The following is a 24,375-nucleotide window of genomic DNA, read 5'->3' as shown; positions in this document are numbered from 1 at the left end:
CTACTACTGCGTGGAAAATGATCGAATCCGCCAAGGCAGCACCGCATAGACTACAAGATCTTCTGTTTGCTAATGTTCCCGCCAATACGCTCTACAACAACAACGAATTTGGACCTATTATTGCCAACTCTATACAGGTATGGAGGAAGATAGAACGGCGGCTGGGTGCTCCAGTTAAATTTTGTAAAAGCTCACCACTCTGGCATAATTTAAACTTACTATGTGGCAGCCGACCATTTGTTCAACCCTCTTGGTTCTCACTCGGGATAAACCTTTTTGATGATCTATTCAACGCCCAAGGCCTTTGCTCATTTCAGGACTTAAGGACACGTTTTTCTCTTCCTGCATCTTCTTACTTTGTATATCTGCAGCTCAGATCGGCTTTAAAAGCATACGGTGTCCCCTGGGACTCTCCTCTTCCCTCTCATCCCATGTTGGACTGGATCCTGCCTAAATCTGGCAGACCCGCTGTTTCCAAAATCTACAACAAATTAGCTGAACATGGTATGAAGTCCCTGCCCATTGAATCTATTTGGGTCAGGGAACTGGGAGAACTACAGGTTAATATAGACTGGGATACAGTGTGGTCTAATCTGAGTTTGACTTCTAAGAACCTGGCGCATCAATTAATTCATTTCAAAACCATACACAGAACATACATTACGCCCTATAGGAGGTTCCAGATGAAACTACAGGCTACGTATTACTGTCACATCTGCAATGATTCATCACCTGGCACGTTTTTGCACATGTTTTGGGACTGTCCTGTGGTATCCGATTTTTGGGTCTTTGTGAACTCTGTGTTATCTGAGGTACTGGAAGTTTTTTTATGTTCCCAATCCTGGTCTTTGTCTCCTTAATGATACCTCTGAAATCTCCTTAAAACAAATGCAATGCAAAATGTTGTTCGCTGGATCTACATCCGCAAAGAAGACTATTACAAAGCAATGGTTCTGTCCTGACATTTGTATGGAATCATTCTGGAGACGATGTCTTATCCGTGTTATTGGTTTTGAATAGGGCTGCTCAATTAATCGAATTTTAATCACGATTACGATCTGGGCTTTCAACGATCATTAAAAATGACTGAGCCGATTATTAGCCCCTCCCTCGTTTATCCGCGACACCTTAAAGGCCGGTCCGTGAAAATATTGTCGGGCATAAACCGGTCCGTGGTGCAAAAAAGGTTGGAGACCGCTGATTAAGAGGACCCGAGGGAAGCTCGGAAAGCTAAGCAGAAGTTATTTGGAGAGGAGAGTGACTGCCGTTGGTTGAAAAGAGAGGTAAAAAAAAACTTCAGTGGTGTTGCACACTATTTTATATTATTTTTTTAAAGTCATTGTTAAATAAATATCGTCAAATCGCGATCTCAATTTCAGTGAAAATAATCGTGATTATCATTTTTGCCATAATCGAGCAGCCCTAGTTTTGAACATACCACAGCAAAATTAAATAAAGCTCGACCCACGACTGTTGACGCTTGGAAAATCTTCTCATCCAGAGTTATCTCCTGGAAGAGGCAATAATTGGTTTTAACTTTGTGTTTTTGTGTCTTTTCTTTGCTGTCCCTATGCCTTGTTTGCTAATGTTTGCTTTGCTACTGCAGTTTACAGTTGTGCTGTATATGTCTGTAACCCCCCCCCCCCCAAACCCCATTTTAAATCAATAAAATGTTGATCACAAAAAATAAGTTGACTTAACGAGGAAATAAAAACCTTAAGATCAAGGATCTCTTCTGAGAGATCGTTTTTCAGTGTTTTTCTGATATCAGACAAACACAGAATACTGTAGCCTACCCAGTTATTTTTTAATTTATTTTTAAGTGGCTACGTCTCCTTAAACATTTTTTTTTAAATATGAAATAAAACCACATGATCTTATTTTCATTTGTTTTTTTTTATTTATAATTTTGACTAAACATTCAGCTACATACACAAAGCTGTGTTTGTGTACATGACTCGCACAGTGTCACTGCTTAATATTCCTTAAAGTCAAAGTCAAAGTCAACTTTATTTGTCGATTCTGCCACATGTACAGGACATACAGAGAATAGAAATTGCGTTACTCTCAATCCCTAGATAAATAGCAAATGAACATTTAAATATATTTAAATATAAAAGTTATTAAAAATGCAAGTAAAATAATTAAAAAGTAAAAATTTAAATAAATACAATTTTACATATAACAAGAAAGCTATACAATATAATGGGTAAGTGACATTGAGTGTAAACCAGGCAGAGTAGTGCAAATAGGCAAATAGTGCAAATGGAGATTTAGTAGTGTACGGTAAGAGAAAGTGTAACAAAGTCTTGTGAGGTAATGGCAGTCCACAAAGTGACTGGTAACTGGTGCAGGCCAGTGAGTGAGTCAGAGAGTGTGTGTGTGACAGAGTTCAGTGAGACCGTGGAGGAGAGAGGGGGCAGAATCGGGAGGGAGTTAAGCTTCCTGACAGCCTGATGGATGAAGCTGTCCTTCAGCCTGCTGGTCCTGGCCTGGAGACTCCGCAGTCTCCTCCCCGACGGCAGCAGCTTGAAGAAGCTTTGCATTGGGTGCGTGGGATCAGCTGCTATGCAAAGGGCTTTTTTAGTGAGACGGGTGCTGTAAATGTCCTGGAGGGAGGGGAGAGAGACACCAATGATCCTCTCTGCAGCTCTCACTATGCGTTGGAGGGTTCTATGACAGGACGCATTGCAGGCTCCAAACCACACAGTGATGCAGCTCGACAGGATGCTCTCGATGGTGCCTCTGTAGAAAGTGTACATGATGGGGTTACAGATGCAGTTTTCCTTTGTTTGACCCAAAATCATAGATCTAAAATCCATCTGAACAGATAACAGTCACTGTTGCACCATTTATAGTTATTACATGTTTTATTTTGAAAAGCCTGAAAACGATATGGTGCTTTTGTTGTGAAAAGTTTGTGAGAAATAAAACAAGCGAATGGCGGAGTGACACGATGGTTTTACCGTCGTTGTTGCACAAACTGACGCGTAAAACAGCCTCTTGTCCATCCAGACTCTTATTTTAGATATAAGAGAAATAGAGAACTCCAAGAAGAAACAAAGATAGCCATTACATTAAGTAAAACCATCATGCTCCCGAGCAAGACGACTGCATCGCTATGAGATCGTGCAAAGTTCGATACAGCAAGTCAGTTAAGTGCACAGAGCTGTATGCATGAAGAATCTAAGAAAAGAAGAAATAAGCTTTCATGGATAAAGTTTTGGACTATGATAAGCTGCTAAGCTACAAGTCGTGCTAAAACTGAACAATTGCGATTCTCAACTTCTTACAAATAAGTCAGTGACAGTGTTTTTGGTCTTAAGAAGATGACACTAACTACGAAAGCCTCAGCTTTGTGTCATAGACCATTTTGTTTCATGAACACTTGTTGAATAAGAAGTTGTGTAAAAGGAGCAGAGATGGCAGATAAAGACCCGCAAGGTTCCAGGCCCAGGGCACAGAGCTGCAGTAGTGGGACTGGCCACAAGAGGGCGCAAAAGTACACCGAAAGAGGTTTGGAAGAACAGCTCGGCAGGCACAAAAACGCAAGAAGGTCCAAGCTGTCACAATTAACTTCAAAAATGAATAAAATTAGCGGACTGATGAAAGAGAATGAAAGCCTTGACATTGTTGATGAACATTTAAGTAACTTTTCAAAGTTGCATGAAGAATTCTTACGGGCAAATGATGTACTGTCGCTGTTGCCAGAAGATGAAAGGAATGTGGACCAGATGCTCTGATTCAATCCAAAAAAGGATCAGTTTAGTCCGTTTATGACTGAAGTTGAGAATCGATCATCGTAACAAGACATCAGCATCAAGATGACGTGAGCCCAGATGACAGCGTGTCAGTGACTGCTAGACTAACTGCAAAGAAATCAGGTACCAGCGTTGGAAGAAGCTCAGTCAGTAGCCGCTCATCAAGATCATCCAGAGCTTCTTCGGTATCATCTGTACGGCAGAAAGAAGAAGCAGAGCGCGCTGCTCTGCTCGCACGAGCCGCATCCTTGAAACAGAGACAAGCCTTGGACATTGAAGGCAAGAAGAGAACAGCTTGAGATCGAGACAGCTATTGCTGCTTCTACAGCCAAAATAAAAGTGTTAGAGGACTGTGAATATGACAGCTGTAAAAATGATGTGGAACAGTGAATCAGCTGTTAAGCACTTCAGCTTCCAAGAGCCAAAGGTACAAGGTGAACATGATGGGCAGTCAAAGGTAAACAGTCAGTGTAAAACAAGAAGATGACTTGCACCAAACTGATGCCAGTGTTATTCCAATGAATCTATGTGAAGTCATGCTGAAACAAAATGATATCACTGAGATGTTAGTCAAACAACATAGACTGTCACATTTGCCTCAAAGAGACATTCCCATCTTTAGTGGTGATCCACTTGAGTTCATACCATTTATAAGAGCCTTTGACCATACAATTCATGATAAAACTGACAGTGACAGGTTATATTACCTTGAACAGTTCACCAGAGGTGAGCCCAGAGATTTGGTAAGAAGTTGTCAGCACATGAATCCTCAACAAGGCTACAGTGAGGCAAGGAAGTTGCTGTTTTGTCATTATGGTAATGAACTGAGAATTGCAACTGCCTACATGAACAGAGCATTCAATTGGCCACAAATCAAAACAGATGATGCAAAGGCTTTTCATAGCTATTCACTGTTTCTCACTGGTTGTAACAATGCAATGCAAGACATCAGTCAAATGCAAGAGGTGGAGATCCCCACGAACCTCAGAATTATTGTCTCTAAACTGCCATACAAAATGAGAGAAATGTGGAGAGTCTCTGCCTTTGACATTCAAGAAACAAGTGGAAGGAGAGCAAAGTTCTCAGATCTGGTCAGATTCATAAATAGACAAACAAAAATAGCAGCAGATCCTTTGTTTGGTGACATTAAGGATGCTGAAGACAAAGCAAAGTCATCTGCAAATGTGAGAATGACTAGATCATCCAGGCAAAGGGGAAGCACATGCTACAAGTGTAAAGCAAGCTGCAAATGAAAGGTCACCTGAAATTAATAAAAGTGCTTCTTGTCACACTAGCAATGCCTTCCAGAAACCATGCATATACTGTGAAAAACTCCATACACTGGCAGAATGTCAAAAGGTCAGAAACCAGCCTTACAAAGAAAAACTAGAGTTCCTTAAAGCAAAGGGTCTGTGCTTTACATGTCTGACACAAGGTCATCTGAGTAAGGACTGTAAGAAAAGATCATTGTGTGAGTACTGCTCTAAGAGACATCCAAGTATGCTTCATTGGACAAAGGAGGAGGACAGTAAGGCAGATGATTGCATCCAGAGAAATGTCTCAGACATTCCCACAACAAGTGATGAAACACACACTTCAGGCAGAATTTGTGGAACCACAGGGGCCGGAAAAGGCATTCATGTGTTATCGATCGTTCCTGTGTGGGTTAAGTTAAAGAAAGGCAATAAGTTGATTGAGACTTATGCATTCATGGACAATGGGAGCCAAGCCACGTTTTGTTCAGAAAAGCTGATGAGACAACTGGGTGTAGAAGGTAAGACAAAATTCATGCTTCGCACAATGGGACAAGAAAAGATGGTGACAAGTTACCACCTGTCAGGATTAGAAGTGTGTGGTTTAAATGAGAACACCTATATAGATCTTCCTGACATTTACACTCATGCAGACATTCCAGTGTCTAGAGAGAACATCCCTACACAGGATGACTTAAAAAGGTGGCCACATCTTCGGCAAATCAAGTTCCCACATTCAGATGCAGACATTGGACTTTTGATAGGATGTGATGTGCACAAGGCTATGGAACCATGGGAGATTATTCATAGTAAAGATAACGGTCCATATGCTGTTCGAACAGTCCTGGGTTTGGTTATCAATGGCCCTCTCAAGAGAGATTCTTGCTCTACTCCTTCTGACAGAGAGCTGAGTGTTTCAGTAAATCGCATCTCTGTCACTAATGTTGAGAACCTTTTGATGCAACAGCTCAACTATGATTTTCCAGAGAAAGCTTCTGAGGAAAAACAGGAAATGTCACGAGAAGACGTCATGTTTATGGATTCTGTCAATGGCACAGTTGAAAGGATTAATGGTCATTATAGCATAGGTCTTCCTTTGAGAAACAAAGCTGTCAAAATGCCAAACAACCGCAGTGCAGTAATGCAGAGGGCAGAGAATCTGAAAAGAAAATTAATCAGAAACACAGAGTTTCACAAGGAGTATAAGAGCTTCATGTCTGACTTGCTGAATAAAGGCTACGCAGTTCAGGTACCAAACACAAAGACTACCCCTGAAAATGAGAGAGTTTGGTACATACCACTCCGTGTAGTTTTTGACTGTGCAGCATCCTTTCAAGGGAAATCACTGAACGAAGAACTCTTGCAAGGGCCAGACCTAACGAACACACTGATTGGGGTACTAACAAGGTTTAGGTGGGATCACATTGCCTTGATGTCAGACATAGAAGCTATGTATCACCAGGTGCGAGTACCTCCAGAGGACAGTGATCTTTTGCGTTTTCTCTGGTGGCCAAATAGGAACTTGAATGAACCTCTGCAAGAATACAAAATGATGGTGCACTTGTTTGGGGCAACATCCTCCCCAAGCTGTGCAAACTATGCACTAAAAAAAGCAGCAGAAGATGCTAAAGAAAAAATGCCACTAGCAGCAGTTAATGCTGTTCTGAACAATTTTTATGTAGATGATTGTCTTCTGTCAGTTTCAGATGAAACAGAGGCATGTACTATGGTCAGGGACCTGACTGCATTGTGTGAGAGTGGAGGATTTCACATAACAAAGTGGATGAGCAACAGCAGAGTTGTCCTTGCTTCCATTCCTGAAAAGGAAAGAGCAAAAGAGATTAAAGATTTGGATTTGAGACATGATGCACTACCAGATGAAAGAGTCCTAGGAGTGAACTGGTGCACAGAGACAGATGTATTCAAGATCAGGATAACTGAAAAACCTGTGCCAAAGACTAGGCGAGGCATCCTCTCATTTGTAAGTGCAATATATGACCCATTGGGCTTTTTGTCTCCTGTCATTCTGCCAGCAAAAATCATCCTGCGAGAGCTATGTGGCAGGAAGATTTCATGGGATGAGGAAATCCCAGCTGAACTGGCTCAAAGGTCACAAGTTTGGCATTCAGAGCTTTCAAAACTTCATGGCTTTACCGTCAACAGGTGTTTGAAACCTGCTGGATTTGGAGTGGTCATATCTACACAATTGCACCACTTCGCTGATGCCAGTGAGAGAGGTTACAGAGTCGTTACTTACCTCCGTATCACAAACCAGAAAAGAGAAACTCACTGCTCATTCATTATTGGCAAGTCCAGAGTGTCTCCTCTGAAGCAGATAACAATTCCACGTCTCGAGTTGACAGCAGCCGCAGTTGCTGTAAAAATGGACAAGCTCATGAGAAAGGAGCTGCAAATGCCACAAGAAGAATCTGTGTTTTGGTCTGACAGTACCACTGTTTTAAAGTACATTTCCAGCAAAAACATCAGATTTAAGACATTTGTAGCAAAGAGTGTCACTTATTAGAGACAACACAAAACCAAGTCAGTGGATGTATGTAAACTCTGAATTAAACCCTGCTGACCACGCTTCAAGAGGAATGAACACAGACACATTCATGAAGTGTTCAAACTGGATTGCTGGGCCAGAGTTTTTGACAAAAGATAAGAAAAACTGGCCAATTCCACCAGACATTAAAGAAATACCAAAAAATGATGTCGAAGTCAAAGAGGTGATGAGTGTGGATGTTACAAAATTACATGAAAATCCAGTGAACAAACTGATCTCTCACTATTCAGACTGGTACCGTCTAAAAAAGGCAGTTTCCTGGATACTTACGTTCAAGCAGCTGCTTGGCAGGTTAAGTGCGCATCGGAAGCTTCTCATGTCACAAGCAAGTGGCTGTGAAAGCAGCAAAAGGAAATCTGAAAAGGTTGCAGGTCAAATGCAGCAGTTCAAAACATGTATTAAGGGATCTTCACTTACCACTGCAGATGTTGCAAAGGGAGAAACTGAGATTGTTAAGTTTTGTCAAAATCAAAGCTTCGCAGAAGAAATTGCAAGTCTTCAAAAAGGTGACAAGCTTAAAAGGAGCAGTCACATTGCGAAGCTGGATCCTTTTGTCCAGGAGGGAGTTTTAAGGGTTGGCGGTAGGTTGCATGAGTCTGCACTACCAGCCGATGTTAAGCATCAAGTGATTCTCCCTAAAGGTCATCATGTTTCTACTTTGATTCTGAGACACATTCACCAAGAAACAGGCCATGGAGGAAGGAATTACATATTATCCAGGCTGAGTGTTACGACCCGGCTCAAAAGCCGCAACATAAAAACGGAGATGAATAACAGAGTGTGGGTGAGAAGAAGTTTCATCTTAAAACGGAAAACCAGGTTGGCTCAAATGGCTGGTACCACCAAGGCAAAGACTAGTGAGCTCCCCGGGAAGCTTGCCTAAGGTATGCTTTTATCCACACTGACTAGGTGTGGCCAATTAGCACCAGCTGAACACACTGAGCAGATTAGAAGCTGCAGAGGGACGTAACACCTCCTCCCTTAAAAGGGTTCCTCTAGGACCCCTAAACAAATTAAAAGTCCCTCTGAAGCCTTGATCCCTCAAAAGTAAGTTGGCATCTTTAAGCATGGATGCCCCTACATGAGGATCTGAAGTTGCCACACTGAACACACAAAAAGTAACATGTGACCAACATAAAGGAGCACAATAGTCAAACCCAAAATGATTACCTGATCTGCTACAACACAAAACCAAAAGTAGCAACAAATAATCACAAGTGATCTGTTGTCTCCACCACACAAACAGTCACATACAAGTGGCCCTATACCACAACAAGTTACTTTAATCCAAAAAGTTCAGTAAATCAAGCACACTAGTGACCAACCACAAAATGGAGAGCTACGGCCACACAATGATCACATCAAGGGTGGCTCAGCACCCCACAGTGTTATTGCCATCACCTGGCCAACAACACTCGAAAGTAATCCAACAAAATAGCCATATTCCCCACAACACTAAAGGTCACAGCACAAAACACTCACCTCACGAGGATCTCATTAGCATCCATCAACACTGACATATGCACACACATGGTGTACACACAATGCCAACTTAAAAACAGCCTACCTTCCTCAGCTACAGACCATAATCATGAATGGTCTCAAACCTCCTACCAAGTTTGGTGCCACTGATTTACTATGTGTAACTCCCAGCCTAAAACACTAAAAACAACAAAACCCTTACTTTTCCTACCCTAGTCTTCAGTGGTGTACCAGGCTCGAGGCAACTTTAAACGCGAACTCGAGAGCAGGCAGCAGACCAGAGATACAGTCTCCTACCAAACTCTGAAGCGTACCCCCACCCAGGATAGCCACCAAACACAATAAACTAAAACAATAAAGCAAAACAACAAACAAGTGCTTCGATGGAAGGGCAGCACAGCCACCCAGCTGAAACACACTTACTAAAGGGAGTTTGCTCAATTACAGTGAACACCATCACTCACCCACTTAAAACCAAAACAAACTGACATTCAGTCTCCACTAAAATGTCCAAATATCCCGGACGAGCCCCCACTTATGTTACGACCCGGCTCAAAAGCCGCAACATAAAAACGGAGATGAATAACAGAGTGTGGGTGAGAAGAAGTTTCATCTTAAAACGGAAAACCAGGCTGGCTCAAATGGCTGGTACCACCAAGGCAAAGACTAGTGAGCTCCCCGGGAAGCTTGCCTCAGGTATGCTTTTATCCACACTGACTAGGTGTGGCCAATTAGCACCAGCTGAACACACTGAGCAGATTAGAAGCTGCAGAGGGACGTAACACTGAGAGAAAGATTCTAGATTCCACAGGCAGATTCAGCAATAAGAAAGATCCTGTCAAAGTGTGTAACATGTAGAAGGACATCTGCAAAACCTGGTGAACAAAGAATGGCAAACTTGCCACAAGATCACCTGATTCCTGACAAACCTCCATTCACAAATGTGGGCGTAGACTATTTTGGACCTTTTGAGGTCAAGCATGGGCGCAGCAGAGTTAAGCGATATGGTGTATTGTTTACATGTCTTGCTGTTAGAGCAATACACATAGAAGATCCTAAAGCAGCAACCTCTGCATGATGAATGCTTGCGGACATTGCTATGTGAAGTTGAAGCAATTGTCAATGGCAGGCCAATAACAAGAGCGTCTAATGACCCCAATGATTTAGACGCACTTACACCTAATCATCTACTTCTTCTTAAAGGGCAGCCAGTACTGCCACCTGGATTGTTTCAAAGAGAGGACTTGTATGCAAAAAAAAGGTGGAGACAGGTGCAGTACCTGTCAGACATTTTTTGGAAGCGTTGGACTAAAGAGTATTTGCCGCTTCTACAAGAAAGACAGAAGTGGTTAGTGACTAGGAGAAATCTGAGACCAGGAGATGTTGTTCTCATAGTTGATGACAGCGCACCAAGAAGTTCCTGGTTAATGGGAAAGGTTGAGAGAACAGTTCCAGACTCACATGGACTTGTCAGACGTGTGTTTGTCAAAACCAAAACTAGCGTTTTGGAGAGGCCTATCGACAAGTTATGTTTGTTGCTTGAAATGGAGGCAACAGTTTGAATCTCAGCCTCATGTGTAACAGATATATGTTCAACACATATGACTTATGTTTCATATAATGTTTGGTTAAGCCAGTTAGATTCTGAGTGTTGATATTAAATGACGCTTTATGGTGTTAATATGTAATTGTTATGCCTTAGCAGTAACAATTAGGGGCCGGAATGTTAGCGCCATTTATAGTTATTACATGTTTTATTTTGAAAAGCCTGAAAAGGATATGGTGCTTTTGTTGTGAAAGGTTTGTGAGAAATAAAACAAGCGAATGGCGGCGCGACGCGATGGTTTTGTTGCACAGCCTCTTGTCCATCCAGACTCTTATTTTAGATATAAGAGAAATAGAGAACTCCAAGAAGAAACAAAGATAGCCATTACAGTCACATTTGACCCAGAAAAGAACAAAAACATTCTCAATAGTCTTTATTAGTAGTAGTAACATCAGAGTGCTTTTATACACACTCCTTTTGTTTCTGTTCATACTGCTCGCACAACTCATCAAAACAGCTGTACTTTTATCAGTTAGAACTCTAGAGCTCTCACTTTCCTCTCCAGAATTTTTAATGTTTTCAGTCAAATTACTTCAAACTATTTTCAAATATGTATGAGAGACTATATACAATAACACACTGTGGCATGAATAAGGCACGGCGGGACCACGGAGCGACGTTCAGAGCCAACTTTATTTGATTCACGTCACACCACACCACCACCAACCCCTGAGTCCCCGTGTTTTAACACGGCGGGCGTGATTGCGGATGCCGTGCAGGTGCGTCCGCACGGCCCCGCAGACCACGCCCCACCACACACACAGTCAACAGCAGCAGTGAAATTGCTCTTCAATTGAAAGCAAATATAAACAGATGTTCTCAGAACAGGTTTAACTGCAACAAATCTTCTGCTGTTGCTCATCTGCTGAAAGGTTCAGATGTTCTTCTGCATATCTTGGTTGTATTGAGTGGTTATTTGAGTTACTGTTGATTTCGGCTCAAAGATGTCTGGAAATGTTCCTCTGATCTCTGACATCGGCGAGGCCTTTTCTCCTGCCACTCACTGAATATTTTCTCTTTTTCAGACCATTCATGGCAGATCAGCAGTTTCTAAAACACCTAATAAAATGGCCGCTTAATGCAATTTATGTGATGTGATTGGACTATACGGTAGCTGTTGCTATAATCTCACATTATATCTGAGCATTGATTAATTATTGATTACCTTGAATAACAGAAGTAAAGACAAGGAGTCTTTAAGTTTTGTTCACCCAATTATTTTATTCAAGTGTTTGTTACTCATCATTTAAACCCACCATATTTAAACAGTTATGAGACCACAACAAGAGTAAGTTTCTTAGAAAAACATCTTAAATTCATTCATGGTCTTAGAGCTCCTCCTCTGGTGGCTTCATGCTACAGTTGTTCAGGCCCTGAGAGGTTTTTGTTCAGGGGTCTTAACAGTTTGTGTTACTGTGACTCTCTGGCACAGTAATACACAGCAGAGTCTTCAGGCTGCATGTTCTGTCCATTTAGAGTCACTGTCTTGCTTGATGTGTCCAAGTCAATGCTGAACTTGCTCTTTAGTGAATCTTTATAGTAAGAGCTCCCAGTATATTTCATCCCAATCCACTCCAGTCCTTTCCCTGCAGGCTGTCTGATCCAAGCTGTCCAGTAGCCAAGAGAATAAGAGACCTGACAGGTGATGGTCAGGCGCTGACCTGGCTGCAGTATAACAGAGGCTGACTGTGTCAGCTGCTCACAGTTTACACCTGTGGAAAAAAACGCATTGAATGCAGTCAAATTAAAAGTGTGTAGTTTTCATGCTGTCAGTGTTTGTGTTCAGTAAGACTCACAGGATCCAGCAGCCAGCAGCAGCAGCAGAGCTACAGAGAACATGTTGGTGCTGAAGGTGATCTCCCAGGAGCTTCTATTCTTCTTTTGCAACCTGCAGCATTATATCAAGTCTGTGGGGGAGCTTACTTTGCATACAGATGGACGCTGATACATGATTAGAGATACATTGATTGTTCAAGCAGTAATAAAGACTGTGTTTTTAACATTTTTAAAAGAAGAAAAACAAAAACAATCTTAAAAAATAACTCTGAGGTTGAAGGGTATTTCATTCATCAAAACCTGAATTTTAAAAGGAGAATTACAACTTGCCCCGTGACAGATTATTGACCTCTCCAGGGTGAACTCTGCCTCTTTGCCTTTTGGCTGCTGGAATAAGAATGAGAAAAGCAAGCCAAATATAATTTCTGATCATTGTTTAAGCCATTTGTCTCTGCCCAGTCTACAGTGCAGACATCAATATTAGAGGAAGAGGAGAACTTCAGTAGTTACGACCTTGCTTGACTCTGTACGTTGAATCCATACAACATGACAAAGTCTGATTTGATTGCTAATAAAATTGAAAGAAAAAAACACTTTTTGTCATTTAAAAAAATGTTATAATATTTAATGTACATGTAAATGTTACGTTCTATATTTCTGTATATAAACAAGTACTTTGCACAACTTATTGGTTTATAGATTAAAGTGTACAATATAATAAATAAATACAAGCTCGCAAACCAAAATATTTTTTAAACAAAAGTATTTTATGTCATAAATTAATCAGTTTATAACAACATTGATCAGTGAATTCAGTTTCATGTATTGGCCTTTTATTTCAGAGCTTTATCAATACTTACAAACTCACAAAAAGGTTCTTGCTAAGGAGTTTTAAAAAATAAACAGAAACAACAGGAATTTATTAGAGTCTTAGAGATTTTTCTTTCTGTGAATGTGACTGTGGCCCTGTAATACACAGCAGTGTATTCGGGCTGAATATTCTGTCCATTTACTGTAGGGTCTCTCTGCTGCAGACTCCATAAATACGCAACATAACAGAACACAGTTTGCATTTATATAAAATAGCACAGATTCTTTTGAATCATTTTTCTATTCTGTTTTTGTATTGCATTGAATCTGAAGGAAAAGAAAATTACTGCATCATTAGATTGTAAAATTTGTTTTTCATAACAAATAATAAAACAAAATAAATAAAATGTTTGTTGCTACGACTACCTCGATCAAGAATGGCAACACAATAAGGAATTTCCAAATTTTTTTCTTTTTTTGTTTTGAGTAAATAGACCCTTCAATTCATTATTGGTCTTGGAGCTCCTCCTCCGGTGGCTTCATGTTTCAAATGTGTGCATGCAGTGAGGGGCTTTTGTTCAGGTCTGCTGATGTTATGTGTTACTGTGACTCTCTGGCACAGTAATACAGCAGTGTCTTCAGGCTCTATATTCTGTCCATTTACAGTCACTGTGTTGCTTGAAGTGTCCAAGTCAATGCTGAACTTGCTCTTTAGTGAATCTTTGTAGTGAGAGCTCCCAGTACTTTTCACCCCAATCCACTCCAGTCCTTTCCCTGCAGGCTGTCTGATCCAAGCTGTCCAATAGCTGCTAAAAGAATAAGACACCTGACAGGTGATGGTCAGATGCTGACCTGGCTGCACATTTACAGAGGCTGGCTGTGTCAGCTGCTCACACTTCACACCTGTAGAGAAAACATGTTTTATGTGACAGTAACAGTCAGTATGCTGTGATCATTCTGTCAGTGATTTTTTCCAGTGAGACCCACAGGATCCAGCAGCCAGCAGGAGCAGCAGAGCCACAGAGAACATTTTGGTACTCAAGTTAATCTGATGAGAACTTTTCTTCTGCTTTAACTGACACCATGATTTCAAGTCTTTATAGCAGAGTGTCAGGACGTTTGCTTTACACATAGATGTATGCTGACAGATTATAAGAGATCACACTGTGGCAATCAGTATTAACAATTTAAAAATGGAGATAATTCCAATAAAAATATTATTTATAACACAAATATAAAGTTTGATGTGTTTTTCATTCCTTAAAAACTCTGTTTAGACAAGGCCGATGAAAATAGTCACATTTGCATGTACACATGGACAGACAAAATATTTAATGTAAAACTGGAGAAGACAGTCTTCACAAAAACAATCTTCCAGTAAAGCAGCTTTTCTGAATCGTCCAGTATGTTGATGAGTTAAATGTAATCTCTGTAACTTCTGTGAGAAAATGGTGTTTCTCACTCCTGTGACGCTGTGAGTCTCCAGCACAGTAATAAACAATAAAATCCTCTGCTATCAAGTTATCAAGAACATGAAAAAATATGTACATTGGTTGCATGCAATAAAGTTATATTTTCAGTTCCTGAAATCTTTACAGTTATCAGATCTTAATTTATCACACAGTGTTTATTTTTATGTTTAGATTTAAACAGTTTAAACTGTTTGTCATTTAATCAAATTACTCTTATAAATATTCGCTGGTTAACCTGCTCTCAGCGACTGTCAATGATATGTGCATTTTGAAAATCTTTAAAATTTTACTAAAAATATCTAAAATGTTAAAAGCGCCAAAACAAGAAACAAAAACTGTTCTTTAAACAAAAATCTATATTTTCTCAATATTGCATAATTACACAACTAGACTTCCACTTCACACTACAGGCATGTGATACACACTTGTTTGAACTGTAATCAGGGCTGGACTGGGACAAAAAATCGGCCCGGGCATTTTGACTAGAGACCGGCCCACCAGGATAAAGATTGAAAATGTGACGTCATTCAGGGGTAAAACCGCAAAGGATTCTGGGAACTTGTGGCAAGAGGTACTAGCGCACGCAGGCGTTCAATTAAACTCAGTTACACAGCGATAAAAAAACCCCCCAAAAAATGGCAAGAAGCTGTTGTATTATTAACTGCAATAGCCGGTCGCATGACAGCCACGGGAAGCCGACGGGTAAAGAGATCTTTTTTTTTTTTATCGGATTACGTTGTTGAAGAGAATTTTTTTAAACACTCCAGCTCACATGTTAGTCTGCTCCAAGCATTCCCACAAAGGTCAGAGCTTTGTAGTAGTTAATACGTCATTTTTCTTAACATAATTGGTGATATAGGTTACAAGCAAGTCTTGCGCTGAACAGAAATTGTCACGCTATGCTCCTTTATTTATTGTGCATAAATAGTGAATTGTCCTGACACAATATTGCGTTTCGCTTCTGTTATTACCATGGTACATTGACAAAACCATATACTTTTATTCACAGGATAAAACAGTTGTTTTGTATCACTAATTGTCCAGTGCGATTACAGCATACAGTATTATTGTCACTGCTACATTTCTGTAATGCAACCAGAAATTATTTCCACTACTAATTAATTACCATTGAGCTCAAAGGTTATATTAATAAACGGTTAACGAATGTGTATTTATGACAACGATTTGTGAGACTGGTAAACTTACCTTTGTTCGTACGATGGTCTTTCGTTCTACACGGTGCATTTCAAGGTCCTGTACCCATCCATCGGTAAACTGTACCTGGGCTTGTTGCAGTGACCTGAAGTTACTAAACTTCAAGAGTGCATGCACTCACTCCAAGAACCGTGTAATTATAAATATGAGCGTGGTGAAAGTTAGGCAGCACACTGACGTCTTTTGTCCACTCTGTGTGCTCGTAAGGGTCTGACCCTTTCACTCCTTGGATTTTTTCCTCGTATCTTTTCTTTGTCTTTTCGTCGAGTCTGTCTTTGTACGGACCGGCATTGTTCTCCTTTTGTTTTGTACATTCCTTTTTTGTGCGGCAAAGAAAAAACAAGAAGGTATTGGAACCGGAGAATGAACGTTTTGCGGTGCTGCAAATGCATTTGATGCGGTACTTGAATTGTTTTGCCACGAGTTCCCGGCATGCAATGCGCGAAAATCACGTGATTGCTAAACAAGGGGGAGGGTGCATCCAGCCTCCTCGGCTGTAATTGGTCCAGCCCAGAGTCGATCATGACCAATTGGCCAATCCAACACCTTTCATTATATATACCCTTCCTAAAAAAAAAAAAATCCATCGGCCCATAAAAACAAAAAATCGCCAGCAAATGCCCGGTATGCCCGATGGCCAGTCCAGCTATGACTGTAATATAACATGACAACATAACAGTGACAAACATACTGCTTATAAATGGATCATCACAATCAAGATAGGGTGTAACAGCAAAGGTACAATAAACTTGTTAAAATGTCAATAATTTTAGTCTTAACTATGTTATTTAACCTGTTTTCTAAACAGTGCAAAGTCTGTTAAAATAATTTTTAAATGGGATTTCTGACAGCTAGTAAACAATAACAACAACAATAAAAACACCCTCAGACATATTCTGAGTTTGCTTATTTAATAACAATCAGAGGTACACACAGTAGCCCCAAAGTATCTGTGCAGAGTTTTAGTTTGTAGATGTCAAAGTGAAATATAATAAAGGAATATCTACTGACTCACGTATTTTCACATCAGTCATTCTTCTAGCATTATGTAACTCACATTGAGTTACATGATAAAATCACTTGATTAATGTAATATCTTAAATTCATCAGTTGTCTGAGGGCTCCTCCTCTGGTGGCTTCATGTTATAACTGTTTAGGCACTGAGGGGGTTTTTGTTCAACTCTACGGATGTTTTGATGCTGTGGTTCTCTTCCACAGTAATACACAGCAGTGTCTTCAGTCTGCACAATCTGTCCACTTGCAGTCAGTGCTTTGCTGGAAGAGTCTAAGTTGAGGCTAAACTTATTTTTGCTAAATCTTTGCTGAATGAATCACCAGGATTATATTCAGATCCATACCAGTCCTTTCCCTGCAGGCAGCAATAAGTAATGATAAATAAGTGTATGTTTAAGAAAGATACTATTAAAGATTAATGCATGTGGTCTGAAAACTAAACAAGATGCTGAATGCAATTTATAGTAAATATTTGAAATAGATTATCAAATTGATGACTAATCCCAACAGATATTGTTAAATATTTTGGAGATTCTTGTGCCTTTGTTGTTTCTTCTTGTGTTAATGAGATTGAACTGCAGTTCATTACTATAAATGTGAACAGAAGAAAGTAAATTGTTCCTTTTGTGATGTGCTGAGTTTTTGTACAGAGTTTCTTCCTCTTGTATCACTGTGGCTCTCGAGCACAATAATAAACAGCAGAATCCTCAGTTGTCAGGCTGCTCATCTGCAGATACACCTGCTTTCTGCTGTTGTCTCTGGAGATGGTAAACCGGCCTCTCAATGACTGAGAGTAGTAGATGCTACTACCATCATATCGGATCCAAGCAATCCATTCTAGTCCTTTTCCAGCAGCCTGTCTGATCCAAGCATAACTGTTATCACCACTGAACCCTGAGTATGTACAGGTCAGTCTGTGGGATTGTCCAGGCTGTTTAATCACTGATTCAGACTCAGTCAATGTTTGACCCTCAGTACCTGCAGATAAAAACATAATTAGCCTTTGTATTTCAAGCATATAATTTGTCATTGAGTCATAATGTTTGTAAAAGAAATACTTCTGTCCTTACCAACACAATAAACTGACAGGATAAGAAAAACAGCCATCAAACGGTTCATTGTAGGAGCCATTTGTCTCTGCCCAGTCCACATTGGTGTGATTCAATCATGTAGTCCTTGTTTTTTTATCCTGTGACACATATTCAAAGATGGAAGATATAATTTTGCATGTGTTCCTCCTCAAAGAGATCCACACTCCAGGTCACAGAAATTTAGCATTCAGCAAGTATTCAGGCTATCATTATAAAGAAATCAATACTACAGTGCTTAAAATATTTATTACAGCACTTGTCATAAAAAAAAATTATAAATCTGTCAAAAACCTGTTTTTTGGAAATAGCTGGTACACATGACTCCTCTGTCAGAAATGTCAGAAATTAATCAAGCTTAACAGTCAACCAAAAAAAGTTTTTTTTTTTTTTTTCAATTTAGGAAATAAATATCTGTAATTTAACATCTTAATAAAATATAATAATGTGATTTCTTTTTTTTGCTATTTTTAAATAAAACATAATTTAAAAACTACATGGATAAGATCAGTAATTAACAACATTTAAAAAATATATATTATTATAAGTACTTTAGGGTAGCTGTGTCATAAACCTTACACTGGGTGGTGGTCTATTACATTTATTAAAGCATCTATGGGGTTTTTTGTCTGTTTTTTCTGCTCAGAAAGAATTTTTGTACTGATATTAACCAGGAAAAGAAACTCTTGAGATTCTGAATCTCTTTTGACTCTTTTGAGTATGTAGGACCGTTCAGAGTGATGGAAACAGGAATTCATAAACTATATAATGAGCTGTTGTTGTGTGTACCTGTATGCTTTATTATTCTTTATTTCTATTGAACACACAAATGTACAGTATTTGATAGCACACCACAGGCATAAGTGCACACCAGATGGCTTGGCTATAACTTGCTTTTCTCAGCAACAAACTGTGTCACTATCACATTGCCAGGGAGGGACCTATTTATCAGAAAGCCACACACACAACTTCAAATGAATTATTGTTAAAAATGGTAATCCTGAATGTGCAAGTAATCAAATGAGATGTTTTCTAAGAAGTGGATCTATTTTAACATCTTGTTTTATATAAAATAACTTAAAAATGTAAATTAATCTGCAGCTTCCTCATATGAAATACATTTTATCTAATGCAATGTTTTTTGTCCTTTAATTTCAGTTTATCTTTCTAAAAAATGTTTCTAGAAAATGTTTTATATATCAAGAGTGTTTCATTGTCTTGGTGTATTAATACAGGCCAGGTTTCTATAAACCTGCAATGGATTAGAACATAGGTGTCAAACTCTGGCCCGCGGGCCAAATTTGGCCCGCAGCCTAATTACATTTGGCCCGCGAAGCCATACCAAATTACTATTAGAGCTGGCCTACCGGTATTATACAGCTAATATATATATTGTTTAGTATTAAGCTTTGCTTGTTCCATATTCAGTTTTCCAGCAAAACGTATTTGAGTCCATAAGAAAAGATTCATTCTTGTATCTGGAGGAAGATTTTTTTTTTTTCAATAAATATTAATGTTAGCCCGCGACTTTGTTCCAGTTTTGAATTTTGGCCCACTGTGTATTTGAGTTTGACACCCCTGGATTAGAAGAACAAAAAAACACTCCCCTTGAAACATTTTGCAATTCAATCTAAAAAATTTAAATTTTTGTGCTTTCCCTGAATTTTATATCAATTTGACTTTAAATAAAGTTTTAAAAAAATATTTATTTAATATATAAATACTGCAAAACAGAAGTGGACAGTATTTTACTTTATTTTTAACTGGAAAATTTCAAAACTCTTTGCACATTCATGAAGATACACAGTTAGAGTTTTGCCATAGCTGCTCATTAATAACTTTTTGATTCTGAAAATGTTGTTTCCACTTTTTAATACAGAATAGCATTGTATGCGACATGTGTATTACCACTTAGCATCAGAGTACATTGAGGAAAATTTCATCTCGCATTTCTAAAGAAAATGCCACCTTTTTTGATAAAATTCAGTATTCCACGTTATTGGTAAATAGAGGAAGTAGTTTTTGTATGACTCTCCTGTTATTGTTTCTCACTGTGTCTGTCGGGCACAGTAATAAACTGCTGTGTCCTCAGTCTTCAGATTGTTCATCTGTAGATAGACTTTACTGCTGGAGTCATCTCTGGAAATAGTAAATCGACCCTGGACTGACTGGGAGTAAAAGAAATGAGAACTGCGTGTGTGTACAAAAGCGATCCACTCCTGGCCTTTTCCAGGAGCCTGTCTGACCCAGTTCATAGGGTAGCTGCTGAATGTGAATCCAGAGCCTGTACAGGTCAGTCTGTGGGATTCTCCAGGCCTTTTAATGACTGGTTTAGACTCAATCAGAGTCTGACCAACAACACCTGTCAACAGCACCAAATCACACTGAGTTAAATAGTTTGTTGAGAGAAACAAATGTTGTGTAATATCAGGTCTATGAGTATTTTCACCTGCCCAGCAGATAGTTAACAGCAGCAGTCCTGTCCTGTAGTCCAGCGGTCCCCAACCCCCAGTTGTTTGGTTCCGGGCCGCGAGACTTGAGGCTCGGGTGTGAAATGCATGGTTTTCAGGGTTTTTATCGGTTTTTAGCGTTATTTTGTTATCATTTTTATCGTTAACTCGGTTTTCCTGGGTCTTTTCACGTGTGTTATGAATAAATCTTCTTTTTTTCGGTACCGGTGCTAGTTTTATTTTGTTGTATTTATCCGCGACACCTTAAAGGCCGGTCCGTGAAAATATTGTCGGACATAAACCGGTCCGTGGCGCAAAAAAGGTTGGGGACCGCTGCTGTAGTCCATACTGTCAAACTGTGTGTCCTTAGCTTCCTGTCATCTTCTCTGAAGTCAGATTTATAGAGGAGGAGCAGCATGCAAAAATATTGTGGTTTTGCATTCACCTCACAATTTTTTAAGACCAGTCACAATTAGCCATGTAGTTAGGATATGTAAAATATAAATCTGTTTTAAAGTCAGCCACTGATTATATCAATAGAACAGGTCAAGGTGAAGATTAATGACGATTATTGATTAATACTTATAAAACACAAACATGATCATATGAGTAATAAAAATATTGGATAACACATAAATGAAGAGTCATGGGAACATTAACTGCAGTGCTCCAGTTTTATAATTAATATTATAGATATTTTAATGATTTCTGTGGAAGCAAAAAAAAAAAGGATGATGAAGTATTTCATGAAAAACTTTGGTCTGCATTTTGAGTATCTGCACAGGTTTTTGGAGGTCTGTGGATGATGATGATTTCTCTTTACAGATATATTATATTAATTCATTAAATAAGCATTTCTTCATTTTGTGTCACTGTGACTCTCGAGCACAATAATAAACAGCTGAATCTTCAATCGTCAAGCTGTTCATCTGCAGATACACCTGCTTTCTGCTGTTGTCTCTGGAGATGGTAAACCGGCCTTGGACTGACTGAGAGTAGTACTTGCTACTACCACTGCCACTATCGATATAAGCAATCCACTCCAGTCCTTTTCCAGCAGCCTGTCTGATCCAAGCATAACGGTCATCACCACTGAACCCTGAGTATGTACAGGTCAGTCTGTGGGAGTCTCCAGGCCTTTTAATCACTGATTCAGACTCAGTCAGTGTTTGACCCTCAGAACCTACAGAAATGTTAATGGCTTATTATTCCAAAAAGTTTACTTCATAACAATTAATTTGAACAAAAAATGTAAAAAACGTCCTTACCAGTCAAGAAAAAAAACGAAATCAGTAAAATAGCAAAATAAACTTTTCTGATCATTGTAAAGGTCAGATGTCTTTGTCTAGTCTGCAGTGTCTCTGGTAGATTGAGTACCAAGATATATAAATCTACTGAAGGTATCAGTTTTACATAGACTCCTCCTACAAAGTAAACTCAGCAGTATATAAAGAACTTAGTAAATATTTTTAGCAACTAACAGATGAATAGAATGATATGTTATAATAGCTTTCTATAAAAAGTAGAGCGTGCTGCCCAGACTGCTAGTTTGAGTAAATGACCTGAAATGTTTGTTGCACTGGCTGCCCTGTTCAGCATGTAGCACATAATTTATTTTGGGGTTTTTTCTGCTATGATCTTCAGCCGGTCCCTGTCATTCCTGATGAGGAGCAAGCCACTGGACATAATGGGTTTCTGGGCACAGCAGTGCTGTCGTCACATTGTATCTGAAGTGCCCTTAAGATTTCTTTTAAAAAGCCAGATGGCCCAACCTAATTTCCAGGCAGCCAGAAACACAGGGTCATTAACTTTTGCATCTTTTCTGATGATTGAAACAGAGAAAACATGCAAACTGCAAAGCCTGAAGATTAATATCAGGATATCAATGGGAGGACAAATATATGGGAAGTGACAGATATAATTTTACTGTATATTTTATAGTTTTTTTTAAATTAAATTAAAAACATGTTTTTATTTGTAAAACTTTGACTAAACTTTGGTGAGGGGAGGATGTTAGTAAAGCTGACATCCATCATGAACAACCCACATCACCCACTGCATGAGTATGTGAGTGGGCTGAGCAGCTCCTTTAGTCAGAGACTGAAACACCCTCGCTGCAGGAAGGAGCGCTTTCGCAGATCATTCATCCCAACATCAGTTAGACTCTATAACTCCTCAATCACAATGTCATAAGTCACTGGACACTGTGAACATCCACGGTCACCACTTCATGCATAATGGACCTTCCATGTGTATGGACATGTGCAGGTATATATGTATGTATATGTATACATATGTATATTAAGTGTGTACATGTGTATGTGTACATGTCTATAAATAGGAATAGTAGTGGTACAATAGCTATATCAAGCTATATAGTTTATGTCTTCCATATTTCCAACTATATCCATAATCACATACTGTGTATGCTACCATTGTATATAGTGTATTATCTTACTTTTTTTCATTGATTGTACTTATTTGTATTTTTGTATTTCCTTCTGATATCTGTACCTGAGCTGAGGTGACGCAAAAATTTCCCCGTTGTGGGATCAATAAAGTCTTATCTTACCTTATCTTATCTTATCTTATCTTAAACAATAAACAGTAGGCTTCTCTCATCTACCCCTGTGATGACTTAGATAATGTGCATATTTCAGGAATATTGCTTTGTCCTCAGTTCGCTCTATTTTCTCTCTTTCTATCCTTTGTGCTGCTTTTGTGTGGAGGTGGGACACATCTCAGGTTATCCGTGCACACACCTGTTCCTCATGTACTTCTCTGCAGCCACTACTTGATGTAACGTCAGATCATCAGTCTTTGCTGGATCATTGCATTGCATCGGTTAGCAAAACTTGGCTCCTAGACCTTTGTCCTTCTCAAAATTTCTGCTAAGGAGAGGAGAGCTATTTGGTGTTTTTATGAGAGAATCTGTATCAGTGTGGATTTGTGGAAAAGTCAGCCCTGTCCTACTGGGACCTTCATTAGTGCCAAGCTTTAGTTTGTATTTTAATTCACTTTAAATAAATTCAGTGAACTTTAGCATGAGTCCTGCCTGCTTAGTGATCATTACATATTTGTATTATTTTAGTTTTGCAAATAATGAAAACCAACCAATTCTAACCTTCATTACAGGTGGTTTAACACAAAGGTTTAGCTGGAAAAACTTATCATATAAATGAGTATCAAAATATATTATTGTCACTTAATTACAGAAAAAAATGTCAAATTGAGCAAGTTACTAAGGTTGAAAATGTAAAACTTTATTCATAACTATAACTTCAAAAAATATATATTATCATGTCAATCTCCACTGCTAAACAGCGACATGCAGCAGATAACAGTGTTCTGTAGTCTGGGGGCTCCTGTACTGGTGGAGGATGTTACACATGTTGAAGCTCTGAGGGGTTTGTGTTCAGCTCCACTGATGTTTTGTATTACTGTGACCCTCTGGCACAGTAATACACAGCAGTGTCTCCAGGCTGCATATTCTGTCCATTTAGAGTCACTGTCTTGCTTGAAGTGTCTAAGTTGATGGTGAACTTGTTCTTTAGTGAATCTTTGTAGTATGTGTTGTGTCCATAATGTGCACCTCCAATCCACTCCAGTCCTTTCCCTGCAGGCTGTCTGATCCAAGCTGTCCTCCAGCTGCTTAGAGAATAAGAGACCTGACAGGTGATGGTCAGACGCTGACCTGGCTGCACAGTCACAAACTCTGGCTGTGTCAGCTGTTCACACTTCACACCTGTGGAGAAAACATGTTTTATTTAACAGCAACAGTCAGTATGCTGTGATCATTCTGTCAGTGATTTTTTTTTCAGTGAGACTCACAGGATCCAGCAGCCAGCAGGAGCAGCAGAGACACAGAGAACATTTTGGTAC

At 39.3% G+C, this 24,375-nt stretch overlaps 1 gene segment (V, D, J or C); it reads right to left on the bottom strand.

Moving 5' to 3' along the window:
- Positions 1-12,078: 12,078 nt before the first annotated feature.
- On the bottom strand, positions 12,079-12,525 carry LOC146711165 (immunoglobulin heavy variable 4-38-2-like). The segment is given in 2 exon segments: positions 12,079-12,380; positions 12,465-12,525. Coding segments are annotated over 2 exon segments (345 nt in total).
- Positions 12,526-24,375: the final 11,850 nt, after the last annotated feature.

This window comes from Copadichromis virginalis, linkage group LG4 (assembly GCF_057382275.1).
Source record: "Copadichromis virginalis isolate Kocher_CV1m ecotype Utaka linkage group LG4, C_Virginalis_male_GT1.1, whole genome shotgun sequence".
Taxonomy (NCBI): Eukaryota; Metazoa; Chordata; class Actinopteri; order Cichliformes; family Cichlidae; genus Copadichromis; species Copadichromis virginalis.
Note: the sequence above shows the minus strand (reverse complement) of the source record. Positions and strands in the feature narration are given on the sequence as shown.